We start from the raw sequence: 14,418 nt of genomic DNA on the forward strand, positions 1-14,418 counted from the left end.
AGTGGAGTTTTTAATAACATTTTCAGTTCTTTAATTTGTCATCTCTTTAATATGTATGAAATGTAAAAAGCTTTGCACTCAAGGAAGTACCCCAATTTCCCCTGGAAAAAAAATCTTTTTTTATTCTATTTAATTCAGTATGTGGCCTTACACTGACTTGCTAGTTTACTTCTATATGGTGGCAAAGCTGCTTGAGAACATCCAGAAACATATATTATTCATCTGTTAATGTGGATAAGCTATTTTAGTCTCTTGTGCTACCAAATACTTAGTTTTTAAATGTTATGTCTTCATTACTCATAAAGTTCTTCAGAAGATCATAGTTATATGCTTAATGCAGTCTCCATATAAATTAATTTTCTATAAACTTTACTTTGGGGACTAGGTTCCTCTGAAATACAAGGGTACTTTGAAAAAATTTGGGAAGGTTTATTAAAAAGTTGCAAACAAAGGGTCTTGTCTATCAAAAGGTTTATCAAATATTTAAGGGCCATTTACATTTAGGCCAGTGGAATCTGGAAAATAACTGATCTTCCTCTCTAACCCATTTGCAGGTTATCAGTGTTTGTCTCAGAATGTGAAGCTTCTTCAGATCTAGAACAAAATATTTTCAGAGAGAATTTAATCAGAACTGATACATCTGTTTTAAGTAGGCTTAAGTTAGAAGTGATTCCTGGCAAAGCAGCGCAACATAGAACATCTCAAAGAAAGATATTCCAACCTTTTGTTCTTTAGAATGAGTTTGACATTCATAAAAATATTTTTCATTCAAAAAACAGATGATCATGACTGTATTTTCTTCAGGTCCTGATAAATCTACTCGCAAACTGGTATCTTACACACACAAAAGAAAAAGAAAGTCTCTACTTGTTTCAGTAAAGGCTTATGTTAACTGTTTTATGACCAAATGGTTTCTACTTACAGTAACCTGCTCTTTCTCCTGTGTTTGCCACTTACAGGTGAAAATGTATATTTCATTAAAAACACACATATTTGACAACAAGCTAAATCCCTCTCTGTTATTTGAAACTCCATGTGGCACGTTTTCCCTTCCTCAAGTGGATGTACTGTAAATTCTTTGCCACTATTGTGACAAGCTTTATCCAACTAATTTGTAACAAGCATGTTTGGTTGCTTTTAGAGGCAGTTTTTAATTTGCTTATTCAGTTGCTGAAACCTAATCTTAGGCAGAACACTCATAAAGACCCTTTTAAATTTTTTTCAGTTGGCATCCAATCTCCTTATTAAGGGCTGTGGGGGGTTGGGCCACTGTCTGCTACTTGTGCTATTTAAAGCTATAAACTAAGTAAAACTGAAGGTTACATATGCTCTTTAAAATATGCAGGAAATACTTATTGATCTTTTTCTGGTTTGTTATCATTATTGTCACTATTATTTGCTTTTACAGCGTAGAAAAGGATTTGCAGCTATTCAGCTAATGGAATAATTCCTTCTTGATCAATATATTGGAAGTTGTCATATGTGAAAAATATGTTGCTTGGTTTCAGTTTGTTGGAAGAAGTTTATAGCATGATTAAACTGAGAAATTCCTTGTAGGCAAACTTTGATGGTGGGAACAAATCAGACTGTCAAATTCTATGGTGTGAAGAAATCCTGTATAATGATCCACAGAGGGTCCATGATTTGGTAGAACCTAAGCGAGCAAGTAGTTTATCCTTTTTAGGATCAACATGTCAAATTTTGGCATTGATGCTAAATCATTAGTCACACTGATGCATTTGCTTTTGAAGACAGAATGCTTCACACCATGCAGCTTCTCTGTAGATTTTGGGTTGATTTTTATAACAATGCATATATCTTGAAAGTAAGCAAATGGGGCAAAATTTTAAATCAACGTACATTTTTTTTAAATTTAGAATTGGTGGAAAGTTCAAGTAAATATGTAAAGGTTGTGCTGCTCTAAACAAGAAAAGGACACAGAGTAAGCATTACAGACATTTTGGGTTTTCTCTCTGTCATAATCTCTGTTTTATCCAGAGCAGGTGTGATCATTTACTCTTTGTGCAGGCCCCCACTTTCCTGTGACAATGACTGAAGAAAATGAGTATAGCTTGTACCTGTTGAGGAGATGTATTATGGGCTGCTTGCCATTTATTTATGGCGTGGAAATCCATAAACTTTGACCATTCCTCCTAATGGCATCCTATAAAGTCTTGCTAAATTGGGCAATATGGGATTGCCAAGGGAAGTATGAGGAAACAGAAGTGAGGAGTATGTGTTCCTTGCAATGTAATCTTTGTTCTCCCAAGTAGCAATGTCAAGTGGCTCTTTTTTCAGAAAGTCTATGTCAGGAGTATTTCTGAATCATTCCTCTTGTATTGATGTGAGAATGTGAAATCACACATCATTACTACATTTTGGGAAATAGGTTGGGGGCACTTTTCAGGGTGTAACATTCAAGGTAGGTGTTGGGTGAACAGGCTGATTTTCTAGTCCTTTTTGTAGAACAAATTTTCTGTTGGAATTTTACTGCTGAGCCATTTAATATCCTCCAAGAATTTCACTTAATTTCAACATCAATATTTGGAACAGAGTCAAACTCCCAAATGAACCTTGTAGGTTACCTAATATTAAAAAAACCCAAAAAACCACATGAAGTCATTACTCTTGCAGCCTTGCCTTCTCAAATTACTTAGTCTGCTTACTGAGTAAGATGAGTTTATTTTTAAACACGACATAGAGCAGAATAACATGGATAACTAGATGTTTTCCTCCCCAGTCTTAACCATAATATTTTCTTAATTGAAGTATTTTGATTTGGGAGGAAGGAGACATTTGAGCAGTTGAATGATTGCACATTTGTTTGTACAAGCATTTTGAAGGAGATGATATTCACCAACTTCCTCAAGCATCTGACAATATCTGATCACTACTGGATCATTCATCTAGAAAGCTTTGCTTCTTTATTTGTGCATGTTTTCCTAACCTATGCCCTATACAGGACTTATGAGCTTTAGTCCTACATTTGCCATGACTTTAGCTTCCTCTGCCATTTCTGATTGCCTCTTTGACAGAGTTTCTCATTGGTTCACTATGTATATGAATAGAACTAGAGATGTTATGATATTATATAACACTTAAAAAGTTGGCATCATTTGCTGTTGAGACACTTTGGTATTTAAGGGATTGTAAAATTAAAGTTACATCTGTGCATATATTGGTATTTCTGATAAGGTTGCTATTGCATGATCATTATAAATAGCTATTTGTTTTCGTATATATAAAATGCACATATCTCTGCATATGCCAAACTGATTTCAGTGCTTTCAGGCTTTGATTGGTGAAGCTGAAAATATAACAAATATAAAAATATATAAAATATTAAATATATAAATATATAAAAAGCAGAACAAATTTTTGCAACTAATTTTTATTACAGCACTAGTTTTCTCTCAGATATTTTATGTCCATTACCTAGATACTCTCACCTAAGTTTCTGGTTCTTTTGTTAACCAGTTGTTTGTCTAAAATGTATCCCTTAACATTCTAGCCTCACTTTTTTTTCCTGTTTGGGGGAGGCCAGGGGGTGGTTGATTTTAGCCTTTATAATTCTGGTGGCTGGGACACATATGTTCTCTGTCCCTACGCTACTGGCAAGTTTCACTCATTAACTGTTTGTTTCAGCTGCACTGTCTGTTTTCTGTGGGAACTGTGAAGACTTGAGATGCTAATGTACTTTCAAAGACAGAAAACAATATCAGTTACACCCTTAAGATTGCCAAGCTGGGAGAAAGCCCTTTAATAACCTCAGCTTATGTTTTGTAATATGCTGTTGTTTCAGGTTCAATGGATCCAAAAGACTTTCTGAGGGAAGCACAAATAATGAAGAACTTGAGACATCCAAAGCTTATACAACTTTATGCTGTCTGCACTTTGGAGGATCCAATTTTTATTATTACTGAGCTGATGAGATATGGAAGTCTTCTAGAATACCTTAAAAGTAAGCAAATGACTCTAAACTCATTTTAAGAGTTCTGCAGTTTAGTAAATGCACTAACATAAAAGACAGAAGTACAGCACCCTGGTTTAATGTAAAAGCTGAATTATTTGTCATGTGTGGGGATGAGAAAAGCAGAAAGAAGGGTTTATGAATTTTTGACATGCTAAAATATTTGAGAACTAGGAAAGACTCACATTCAGAGTTTGATTCTTGCCTTATAATGGCCCATATTTTTTAATCCAGTTCTATGAGTAGATGGGAACATACACAAAGGAATAAAAACATAAGTATCCAGAAGGATAGGTCATCATATTCGACATGAAATAGAGGCACTTCCATAAAATGTACTTAACAGCTTTGAAAACTATTACTAGTCAGGGATAGCTTTTCACTACAAATTTGTCCCTTGCCTATCTCATCAGGGCTTTTATGTCAGCAGCACTTCAAAGCGCTCTTTTGAAGGCAAATAATAATTAAAAATAAAATTGTACAGCCGGGAACAGACTAGCATAATGATTGCACTTTTAAGTTCACTCCTGTTATTGAGAAATGCTTGATTCTAGTGTTGTTACCCATTTTCAGTTTAGCAGATGTCTATGAGATGCTAAATGTCTTTAAAGCTGTAATGATTTCTTGAAGACAAAATGTTTGCCATGGCTGTCATGCTGAATTTCTTCTCTGTTTCCAGCCCATAAAGCAAAGCCTTGTGTAATACCACAGACAGCAATTACCATGACACATGCCTTCCCCCATCTTCTCTGTGGAACCATTTCTAAATGAGGGTCTGTCCATGCACAATTACAGCTAAAGAAATCTCTTACACAAAGTCCTACCAGGAGCTGCCCAGAGTGGGTTTGCCATGACCTTGGGCCAGATCATCCACAGTTTTGTAGGCATTGGCTGGCCAGAGATAGCAAGGCACAAATTTCCTTTAAATTCTCATCTTTAGTGGCTTTGTGCACAGATTGCAGCTCACCTGATTGAAAGAGCCTGGCACATGAGGAAATGATTGCTGTGCATGGAAACATTTGTTGCACTGGAGAAATAGCTCTGAGAAAGCCAGGATGAGTCACAGCTACTGCAGAGGTGAAAATTGGCCTTTAGTGTTCATATAGAAAACACATCCAGAGCACACCAGTGCTGCAGCCTGTGTGTGTGTATGGATCAGTTGCTAGCATTTGCACAGCACCCTGCTCCTCGCCTAAGTGCTCACTCCTGTAGCTCTTCATCAGAGGCTGTGGAAAGTCAGCTGATTTCCAGGCAGCCTTCAAAATATCCATAAAAATGTCCAGCTGAAACCCAGCCTAGTGGCATCCCTCCTTGTCTGATGGCCAATGTACAGGGAAGGGCACAGAGTTAAGAGGTGGAGGCAGAGGTCCAAGTGTTTTGATAGGTATTGTGGTCAGAGAAAACTCATTGCTGTCAGTGAGACTAATAAGGAAAGAGATTTGAAGCCTGTATAGAGCTCTGTGACTGGAAGTGATCTATATCAGCTGGAGTGCACAGCTCCTGATAAGTTTTCTTGAGATTCAGCCTCTGCAGGTAACAGGAAAATATTTCCAGAAGGCTTCTGTCTCTGTGTGCATGATGGGTAAATAGGGCAACCTAGAGTGGAGGAAAGTCCAGAGATATTCTTTGTTCCTATTCCCATCCTAGAACTGCATGGTATGCTTTTCCAGCTTGAAAAGTCCCTCATATTTTATTCACAGTTACTATCATGTTTCCCCATAATGACAGCTACTTAATAATGATGGACATGTGAATTCCCTGTGCACACTGTGAATGTACTTTGGGAGAGCTCTTGATGAACACTGCTATGCAGAGTTATTGAGCTGCCACCAGTGTGAGAAAAATGCACCTGGAAACTTTTCTTTGTTATTGGAAGTGAATGAAATTGTCATAAATGTATGAGTGCTTTTATCAATTCTGATGGACCTGGGACTTGTTCTGGCAGGTATGCAGTCTTGAAGTTCATTGAATTATTGTGGAGGCAATGTCCTCACTGGAGAAAGTGCCACTTATTTATTTTTATCTATTTTTATTGTCAGATATCTGTCAATGAGAATATCTTCATGTCTTTTCTATATGAGTGATTGTGATAGATTGCTTAGAACAGGGTTCAGACCCCAAGACTTCTTTAATATTTTCTCTAATAAATTTTTCATATGAGGTTGAGGGTTTTGTCAAAAAATATTAGTAAAAAAGGACATGGAGGTGCTACATTTTCTTTATCAGTAAAGAATAATCCATGAGAAGATTTTATGAATTCAGCAGTAGTGCCTGATTTTCAGTGTGGAAGTTATATAAACATATTTATATATCTATATCTAGCTAACTAGCTAGATATATGCTTAGAGCAGCCTTCCAGTATCTAAAGGGAGCCTACAAAAGAGCTGGAGAGGGATTTTTTACAAGGCCAGGTAGTGATAGGACAAAGGGGAATGGCTTTGTACTGAAAGATGGTAGGTTTACATAAGGTAATTCTTAGAAATTCTTCACTATGGGGATGGTGAGGTACGGGGATACCTGGTCCAGAGAAGTGATCTTGAACTTGTATACTCTGTCTGGCCCAGCCTGGAGTTTTGGAGATGTAGTCAGAAAGCTTTATGAGACAGACATACATGATTTATACCTCAGATCCCAAAGAGACCTGAGATTTCATCTTCTGTCTTTGTGCACAAATTGTAGCTTCTGGTCAGCTGAGGCTCCTCATTAAAGCTTTCCCTTTAGCTCCAGAACAGCTGCAGTGCACGGGCAGCTTACAGAGAGAGATCAAGAAATATTGCAGGAGCCAGGGCAACTCTTCCCCTCCCTCAGCCCACAGGCTACAGGCAGACTGGTATTCCAAACGGGCTCTAATGAAAGAAATGGTCTTTCAGCTGCCACTCCAGCGTTAGAGGTGGCTCTCATCCGTGTCCTTTGGCATGGTGCACCTGGGTGTCCTGCAGGGAATAAAACAGGGAGGGTTTAGCAGTTCTAACTCCTATTCTGCACTGAATCAGTACATTAAAGACGCGGCTGATGAGTCAACCCTTTTTCCTCTGGCATTGCCTTATTTTGCCTCTTGGAGCAAGGTTAAGTCAGGCTGTCCTGGAGCATCAGCAGACCAGTGACAAACCTGTGCTCAGCTTTGTTGGTATCCTTATCTGCTCTCACCAGGAGGTAGCTCACAACACATGCAGATGAAGTAGTGTCAAAGAGAATATTTAAAGCTGATTGACAAAGGCTAGCTTCCAAAACCCTAGTACTAATACAAAGTGCTTGAAAACATATAGTTATTTTCTGATTAAATACAACATGAGCATCATTTGCGGATTTATATCCTTGTCTAGCAAGATGAATAATAAATGTTCATGCCTGCTGGTTATCAGAGCTGAAAATCTTCAGTGTTGTATTATTCTGCGGACTGTGGATTTTCACACATTTTTGTCCCTCTCTCTTTTAAATTTCCAGGCAGCATTAAACCATATGTATAGGAGAGGAAAAGATATTTTACAATAGAAGTCAATAATCTTAGTGCTGGTTTATCATGGCAATGAGTTTAGCCTCAAAAAGGATGTAGAGTAAGACACATACAGGACAATTTTTTTTATTTTTTTTTTGCCTAATTATGTCAAAGCATCCAGATAAGCAGGAAATTCAAGGCCTGGAGACTGCAGAATAGATTAGTAAACAATGGCATTGCACACTCTTCATAAGGTGGGATCACAAGGTTACATCAAATAAAATGCCAGAACTGGAGGAGGCTATTTAAAACGATGCTAAGACACAGTATCACTGCAAATCAGTTAAAAAAAAATGAGAGAAAACTGCCAGCTACAAAAGTTTTATTTCTCTAATACAGAGGCAGTAAGTAAAAGTCACCAACCTGATGACAAAGAGCTGCCAATAAGCCTAGCAGCAAGGATTCAGCTTTTGATATTAAGGTTCTGACACAGAAAATTGAAACGGTTTTGAGTGTTAGAGGCTACAGAGGCAGAAAGCCATGCTCCAGTGCTGCACCATTTGGGACTGGGTGACAGTGGTCCTTGAATGTAACACTGATCTGATAAACCATGGATTACCTCCTGATTTAAATTCTTTGCATTGAGAAGGTTGGTTAGCTGTCCCCAAAATGCCACAAAGGCCCTGAATTTTTACTCTGACATGTTATACCCCAATGAATTTATTTATTTTTTTTTGTTACCTCTCTTACAATTTTTGGCTGCAGTTTTTTATGGCCTAAGACTTTCCTTCATTTGTGGAGGCAAGTTGCTCAGCTCAAGGTTCTTCTACTGCATTGTTTGAACAATGATCTTTGATTGCCAAATCTCAGTTTCTGGAATTTGCTTATCTTAGTGTGGTGGGAATGACATGCACATTGCTTCAAAAAGTTCTACTGGAGAATCAGGCAGCTTGAAAGCATCTCAAGGAGTCCTACGGTTAAGTAGTGACAAGAGAGATAACAGCGTGAAGCAGTCAAGTGGACTGGAAAGTGAAAATGAGTTATACTTGACAGCAGATGGTATTTTTCCTAGTCAGAATCATTGGAGAACAGGGAACAAGGATAATTCTGTGCTTTTCCATCTTTAGTCAGCTCTGGCTACAGCCACTGGGTATTGACATTAACTCTTACTCACGGTTTGGAACAGTTTTATGAACCTGTCAGAAAGGTACATACTATGTTACTATCAGTGGATCAAAGATTTTCTCTTTGGACTGTGTCAGCAGCTCCTTCCTGGCCTAGATTAACTCCTGCATTTAGTATCTACTCTTTTAGAGAAGATAGGACAAGTATTGTCATTCAGTTATTGTCAAATATGTAATGTCATTCACTAATCCCTGCCATTTAGCTGGGATGTTACTTTATTGTATTGCATGGTTTGGTTTATTTGTGTTGGCTTTTTGAACCAATCAGGTTTTCAGTTGTCTGAAATCGACATCTTGTTCTTGTTCTTATGTTGTTCTTGTCATCTCCTTTTTAAACAGATGATGGGGGCTTTCAAATCTCCCTGACACATCAAGTAGACATGGCTGCTCAGGTGGCTTCTGGGATGGCATACCTTGAATCTCAGAACTACATCCATCGGGATCTGGCAGCCAGGAATGTTCTTGTTGGTGAACACAATGTTTACAAAGTGGCAGACTTTGGACTTGCAAGAGTTTTTAAGGTGGGTTGTGAGAGGTTGTCCCTGATTTTAACTCGGGAGAACAAGGTGGAAGAGGCCAACTAAAGAACTAATTGTAGCCCTGAACTGATGGATTTAGACAAAGGCAAGCCCAGGGAGAAAAGAACCTATAACACATTCACTTGTATATTCTACCTTCATTATCCCATGCAATGTTACATGTTGTCCTGTTCCTTTGTATAAGTTTGAAGAATCCTCGTCTCTGCTTCCTGCCCAGCCACCCAGTAAGGATCCTGGCAAGCAAAACCCTTTGCTGGACAAGCTTTATCCACAGTCTCTGCAACATGGAGAGGAATGATGGAAAGATTATACACTTGGGCCTGTAAGGCAAGGATATAAAAATGTATTGACATATATTCTCTCCTTGTTCACTTCCCCACTACCTCCATGATGCTTGTGATCACAGGTAGTAATCATAAAAGGACCTTATTCCTCTCCACAGCTAACAGCAAATTTCATAAAGTGAGCTCTCAGAGCTTTAAATCTGATGCAATCACAAATTCTTTGCCACTGCACCAATTTGTTTTTTTTTCCTCTAGTCCTTGAAGGCAGAGAATGCAAAATATCACTGAGCAAAAGTCTCCTTATGAAAGAGCTGTGGTTTATAAATTAGATTTCCTACCTCTGGAAATTATTTAATCAGTGTTGGAAAGATTTGTTTTGCCATAATTTATGGTTTTCAATAGTGAAATCTGTATTTGATAGGAACGGAAAACAGGAAAAGGGAAAGGGAAAACAGAGAAAAAAGTCTTCTGCTTCTCATTTTGTTTTTCCATTCAAGCAGCAGAATTTGAAGTTCATAACAAAATTTGATTTATTACATACTGAAGTATAGAATAATGGCTTAACAAAGCCATCAAGGGACTTGGAAAATTCTTATTTAATTTTGATTCTTTGAAATATGCATAAGTTCATATTTCAAGTTCCTTAACATAAAAATATATATATTTTTAAATGAACATTGCTCATAATGGATATTTCGCTTCTGTCCTCACTAGAAAGGGTAATAATTTACAGCTGTTGACATTTCTTGTTAAAACTGAACTTTACTAAAATACTCATAGAGTTATTTGGGCAGACTTTCTTAGGAATATTTTGTCTCCAAAGCCAAAACACTAACTTAGTCACGTATAAAGGATTAAGTGTAAGAAATGAAATCTGTATTTTTACATGTGTCATTTAGTGTAATGAAATAATTTCTTGTTTCTAAAGACGAGTTATGGTCTAGATGCCAACTGTATAAGTATAGAGATACAAACCAATAACAACCAATATTTTCAAAACTATAGAGCATTGCAGCTGGAAAACACACATTCTGTATTTCAGAATAGTTTTGTATATCAAAGAAGCAAAACCTGCTACACGTATGTCTGGATTTGCATGTGAAAAACTTGACTGAGGCTTAAGGGTGACTTGTGTACACTAAATTACATGCAGGAATTAAAGAGAGAAGAAATGTTCACAAAATTTAGATGTCTGTGTGATAAACCTTTAAGGGCATGATTCTACAAATTTGTGACTTAACAATTTTTTTGTCTTCCACCTACACTTTACATTAATTAGCTCACTGGAAGCGAATATGTTAATTTGAATCAGTCAGGGTTTATTCTTTCTTACCCAAAAACCTGTTTAAGTGACTGTTATCAAAGTCAGTGGCCCTTCAGCACCACAATAAAACACAGAAGAAAGGTTCTGAAATTCATTAGCTCTTGCCTTCTTTATTTGCTGTAGACCAGACGTGGAGACATTTGGTCTCTAGTGTCAGCAGGATGCTTACACTGCCACTCCTGACAGACTTTTGAAATCTTGCACGCCAGGTCCCAAATTCACAGTAGCAAGTCATAATTAATTAATCAGGAGCCACTCCAATGCTGTGTGCTGGCTTGAAATGATACTTGCTTTAGAAAAAGCCTCTGATGAAGCCTCCACATTTTTCAACTGCAAAGCTGAATCCAATGTCAGCCTTCAGAAAATGGGTACTTACATGAAGAACAAGAGTTTGGATAAAAGATGATAAGATTAAGCACATGCTGAATTTAGTCAGATGCTTAAGTGCTTTGCTGAAGCAGATCTGAAACCAGGCTTGCTTTGTTTTACCCATGATAGGTAGAAAATGAAAAAGTATATGAAGCTAGGACTGAAACAAAACTCCCAGTGAAATGGACAGCCCCGGAGGCAATCCGCTACAACAGATTCAGCATTAAATCAGATGTCTGGTCATTTGGGATACTTCTGTTTGAAATAGTCACCTATGGGCAGATGCCTTATCATGGTAAGTACTTTTAACTAAAGAATGATATCTAATTTTTTTCTTCATTTCAGAATGACACACAAAAAAAGAAGGTTGAATACCTGTACTATGGGTATGTTAAAGGGTTAAAACTTTAAAGAGAGGAAGAAGGTTGTTCAGATGAGGTCCATTTAGTGGGTCAGACTTTCTGGCTTCCCCAGGCCTCCTGGCAGCTTTGCAAAGGCAGTGGTTAGCACACATTCAAGCTTCTTCTTGCTGGAGTCAACCTGCACTGCACAAGCATCTAAGCCAGCTGGCTGTTTTCCTTCATCATCAGATCAAAGATGCAAATTCTTGGAATGAGAAAAAAGAGAAGAAATTAAGGAAGGATGTTTTATTCCCCAACCTGTCCTCTTAAATTTATTTTTTTTAAAGTATACCTCGTGAAAAAATAGATTATGTATGAAGCACTGCACAAGCATTTCAGGAAGAAGGTGTCTGAAAAATAAATCAGGGTGCTTTTACCTCCCTCACTCCCATTTGATTGTTGTGGTGGAAAGTCTTCATAAAGGAAAGGATCACAAGAGTTAAATAATTAAAAAATAAAATGTTACCAACTTCAAAAGTAGATATAGTAGTCTGAGAGCAGCTACTATTTCTAGCACTGTGAGAAATGCTCAAGGAACTGTGGCTCCAATAACACAAGATATCAGTGAGATGATTGACTGTGACTCATTTTATGCTGGTGAGTAGAACACAAGGGAAGGACTAAAGTAAAAAAAAAAGTTATGTTGCACAGGTACAGGCCTGAGGGGTGGTGCATTTGCCATAAACTACATTTCACAGAGTCCCAAACTGATATTTTCTGTAAAAGGAAAAATTGATTTTGCTTTTTGATTCCCACCCTCACCTCCTGCAAAATTGTTCTGAGGAAAAAAACCAAAGCAAAATATCCTGAAGTCTTATATAAACTATAGGTGTGTGCATATGGACACATGCACATAAATAAATCATTTTAGTATAAAAAATATGTAACACCGTGGCTCTGAATATTGTCTGAAAATCCATTCAGTATTACCCTTTTGAAAAGGCATAGTTTATCTGTATCTTGAAAGTACAAAATGCTGTTTTGCCATGGCTATTTTCTTACTTGGCATTACTTTCAGGAGTCTGTTCTCAGTAATCAGTTAGGGGGGGTTATGTTGATTTGTGGTGGCAGTGGATAATGTGCAGAGGAAACACCATCCAGAGCTCTAGGGGAAAGCAGTTTACACAATTCAAGATTTATTTTAGAGAGTAAAACATTGGAACAGGACAATAGTCTTAGTATATAAAGGTACAGGAAAAGTAGGGGAATGGTTTCTTCTCCATGACTGGCGGTGATGAGGCAGGGTGGACACCATTGCCCAGCTGCCCTCGAAGAAACCTAGGGCTGACTTTTGGAAAAAGCTTTTGAATGTGAAGAAAATTCAGCAGCAGGTCAGGTTTTATTAGGAGATTTTCTAGTCACTGAGGCTAGAGATGTTTAGGAGCTATTTAAGCTAAATAGATGTCAGAAAAAATTTGAGAAACCCAAATGGTAGAGGAAAAGCTTCACACCCAGACAAACCTATTTTCGATGCCTTGCAGCTGGCACAGTCAGGGTGAGGTGGTTGGGAAATATTGGAGGTGGTTTTTAATTCCTGGTAAGCAATAACAGATAAGGCCCTGGAATTGTTCAAGGCCAGGCTGGAAGGGGCTTTGAGCAACCTGGTCTAGTGGAAGGTGTCCTTGCTCATGAGAGGGGTTTTGAACTCGGTGACCTTTAATGTTCTTTCCAACCCAAACCATTCTATGGTGATTCTGAGCTGAAGCGAGAGAACACATGGCATCCATAAGCAGATCCTGAGTAGCCTGGTGAACTCATTTTGGCTTGCAGGTGTGCCAGGACACCAGGTGATCCAGATGCTGGACGATGGGTACAGACTTCCTCAGCCGGACACGTGCCCGGCGCCACTCTACAAGATGATGCTGCAGTGCTGGAGCGCGGAGGCCGAAGAGCGGCCCACCTTTGAGGTCCTCAACAAGCAGCTGGAGTGCTACTTCAACACTGAGCTCTATTCCTTTGCCTAGGCCCAGGCCATGGGACACGAACCCTCAGGATACTCCTGAAGGACATGTCCAAGCCAACATGGCTAATGGAGACTGTGGAGTCAGCCTATCCCCAGATGTGGCCATTATTTGAGGGTGCTGAAGATTCCTGGCACATTTCATCCCTTCCTTGATCTTCAAAGACTCTTAAAATTTTTGCTGCTGGCAAATGTTTGCAAGATAAAGCATCATAAAGCTGGAGGGTGGGTGTTTCTAAAAAATAAAGAGTCTTCTATTTATTTTAAAATGACATGTTGCAAGAACAAACAAATGAAATTAGTCTAGCTAAGTAATTATTGTAGCTTTTTGTCATTTCTTTATTGGAATAATTATTTACTGTTAGATTTTTCATTCTAATCAGTTTGTTCTCATGAGGGAATGTGATGGCTCTGCACAGCAGGATCTGTGCTCCCAGAGTCCTTTCATTGCAAAAAATAATAAAAGTAATCCTGTGACTGTGATGGCTCTGATTTGGCAGAATCCAAATTAATTGCCTTGCTTAGAATTGAAGTACATTGCTTTTGCTATATCTGAAAATAAAGACCTATTCATGGGAAAAAAGGAATTATTTTGTTTTGTGGATGCTGGCTGATCTTTTTATATTTTGTCTACTGTACTTCTTTCACAAGAATAAACAAAATTATTATTAGGTTCCTGAAGCTGTTTGTTCTTAAGATTGTTGAATATCTATGAGTTATTGTCAACTGAGTTTTTGTCCATTGAACTGTGAGGATTTATTTTGCGGTTCTTAACTTCAGAGCTATTGGAGGAAAAAGATGTTTTAACAGGAACTCCAGACTGTCTCAATGTTTTACAGTGACAGCCTTTTCAATCTCACTTCCCCAAATCATGAACCCACTCCAACAGGGTAGGTCTTGTATTTTGCAGAGTAACTGGCACTCCTTTCTTCTACCTTCTTCAGATTCAAC

General features: G+C 38.0%; 1 protein-coding gene across 1 annotated transcript in view; it reads left to right on the plus strand.

Annotated features, from left to right (window-relative positions):
• Window positions 1–14,148, plus strand: part of FRK (fyn related Src family tyrosine kinase) — a 48,384-nt gene extending 34,236 nt beyond the window's left edge. The window contains exons 5-8 of the mRNA XM_015623405.2: window positions 3,803–3,961; window positions 8,930–9,111; window positions 11,236–11,401; window positions 13,278–14,148. Of these exons, the coding sequence (XP_015478891.1) occupies window positions 3,803–3,961; window positions 8,930–9,111; window positions 11,236–11,401; window positions 13,278–13,471 (701 nt within the window). The 3' untranslated portion in view covers window positions 13,472–14,148. The remainder of the gene's footprint in view (window positions 1–3,802; window positions 3,962–8,929; window positions 9,112–11,235; window positions 11,402–13,277) is intronic.
• Window positions 14,149–14,418: the final 270 nt, after the last annotated feature.

This window comes from Parus major, chromosome 3, assembly GCF_001522545.3.
Source record: "Parus major isolate Abel chromosome 3, Parus_major1.1, whole genome shotgun sequence".
Classification (NCBI taxonomy): Eukaryota; Metazoa; Chordata; class Aves; order Passeriformes; family Paridae; genus Parus; species Parus major.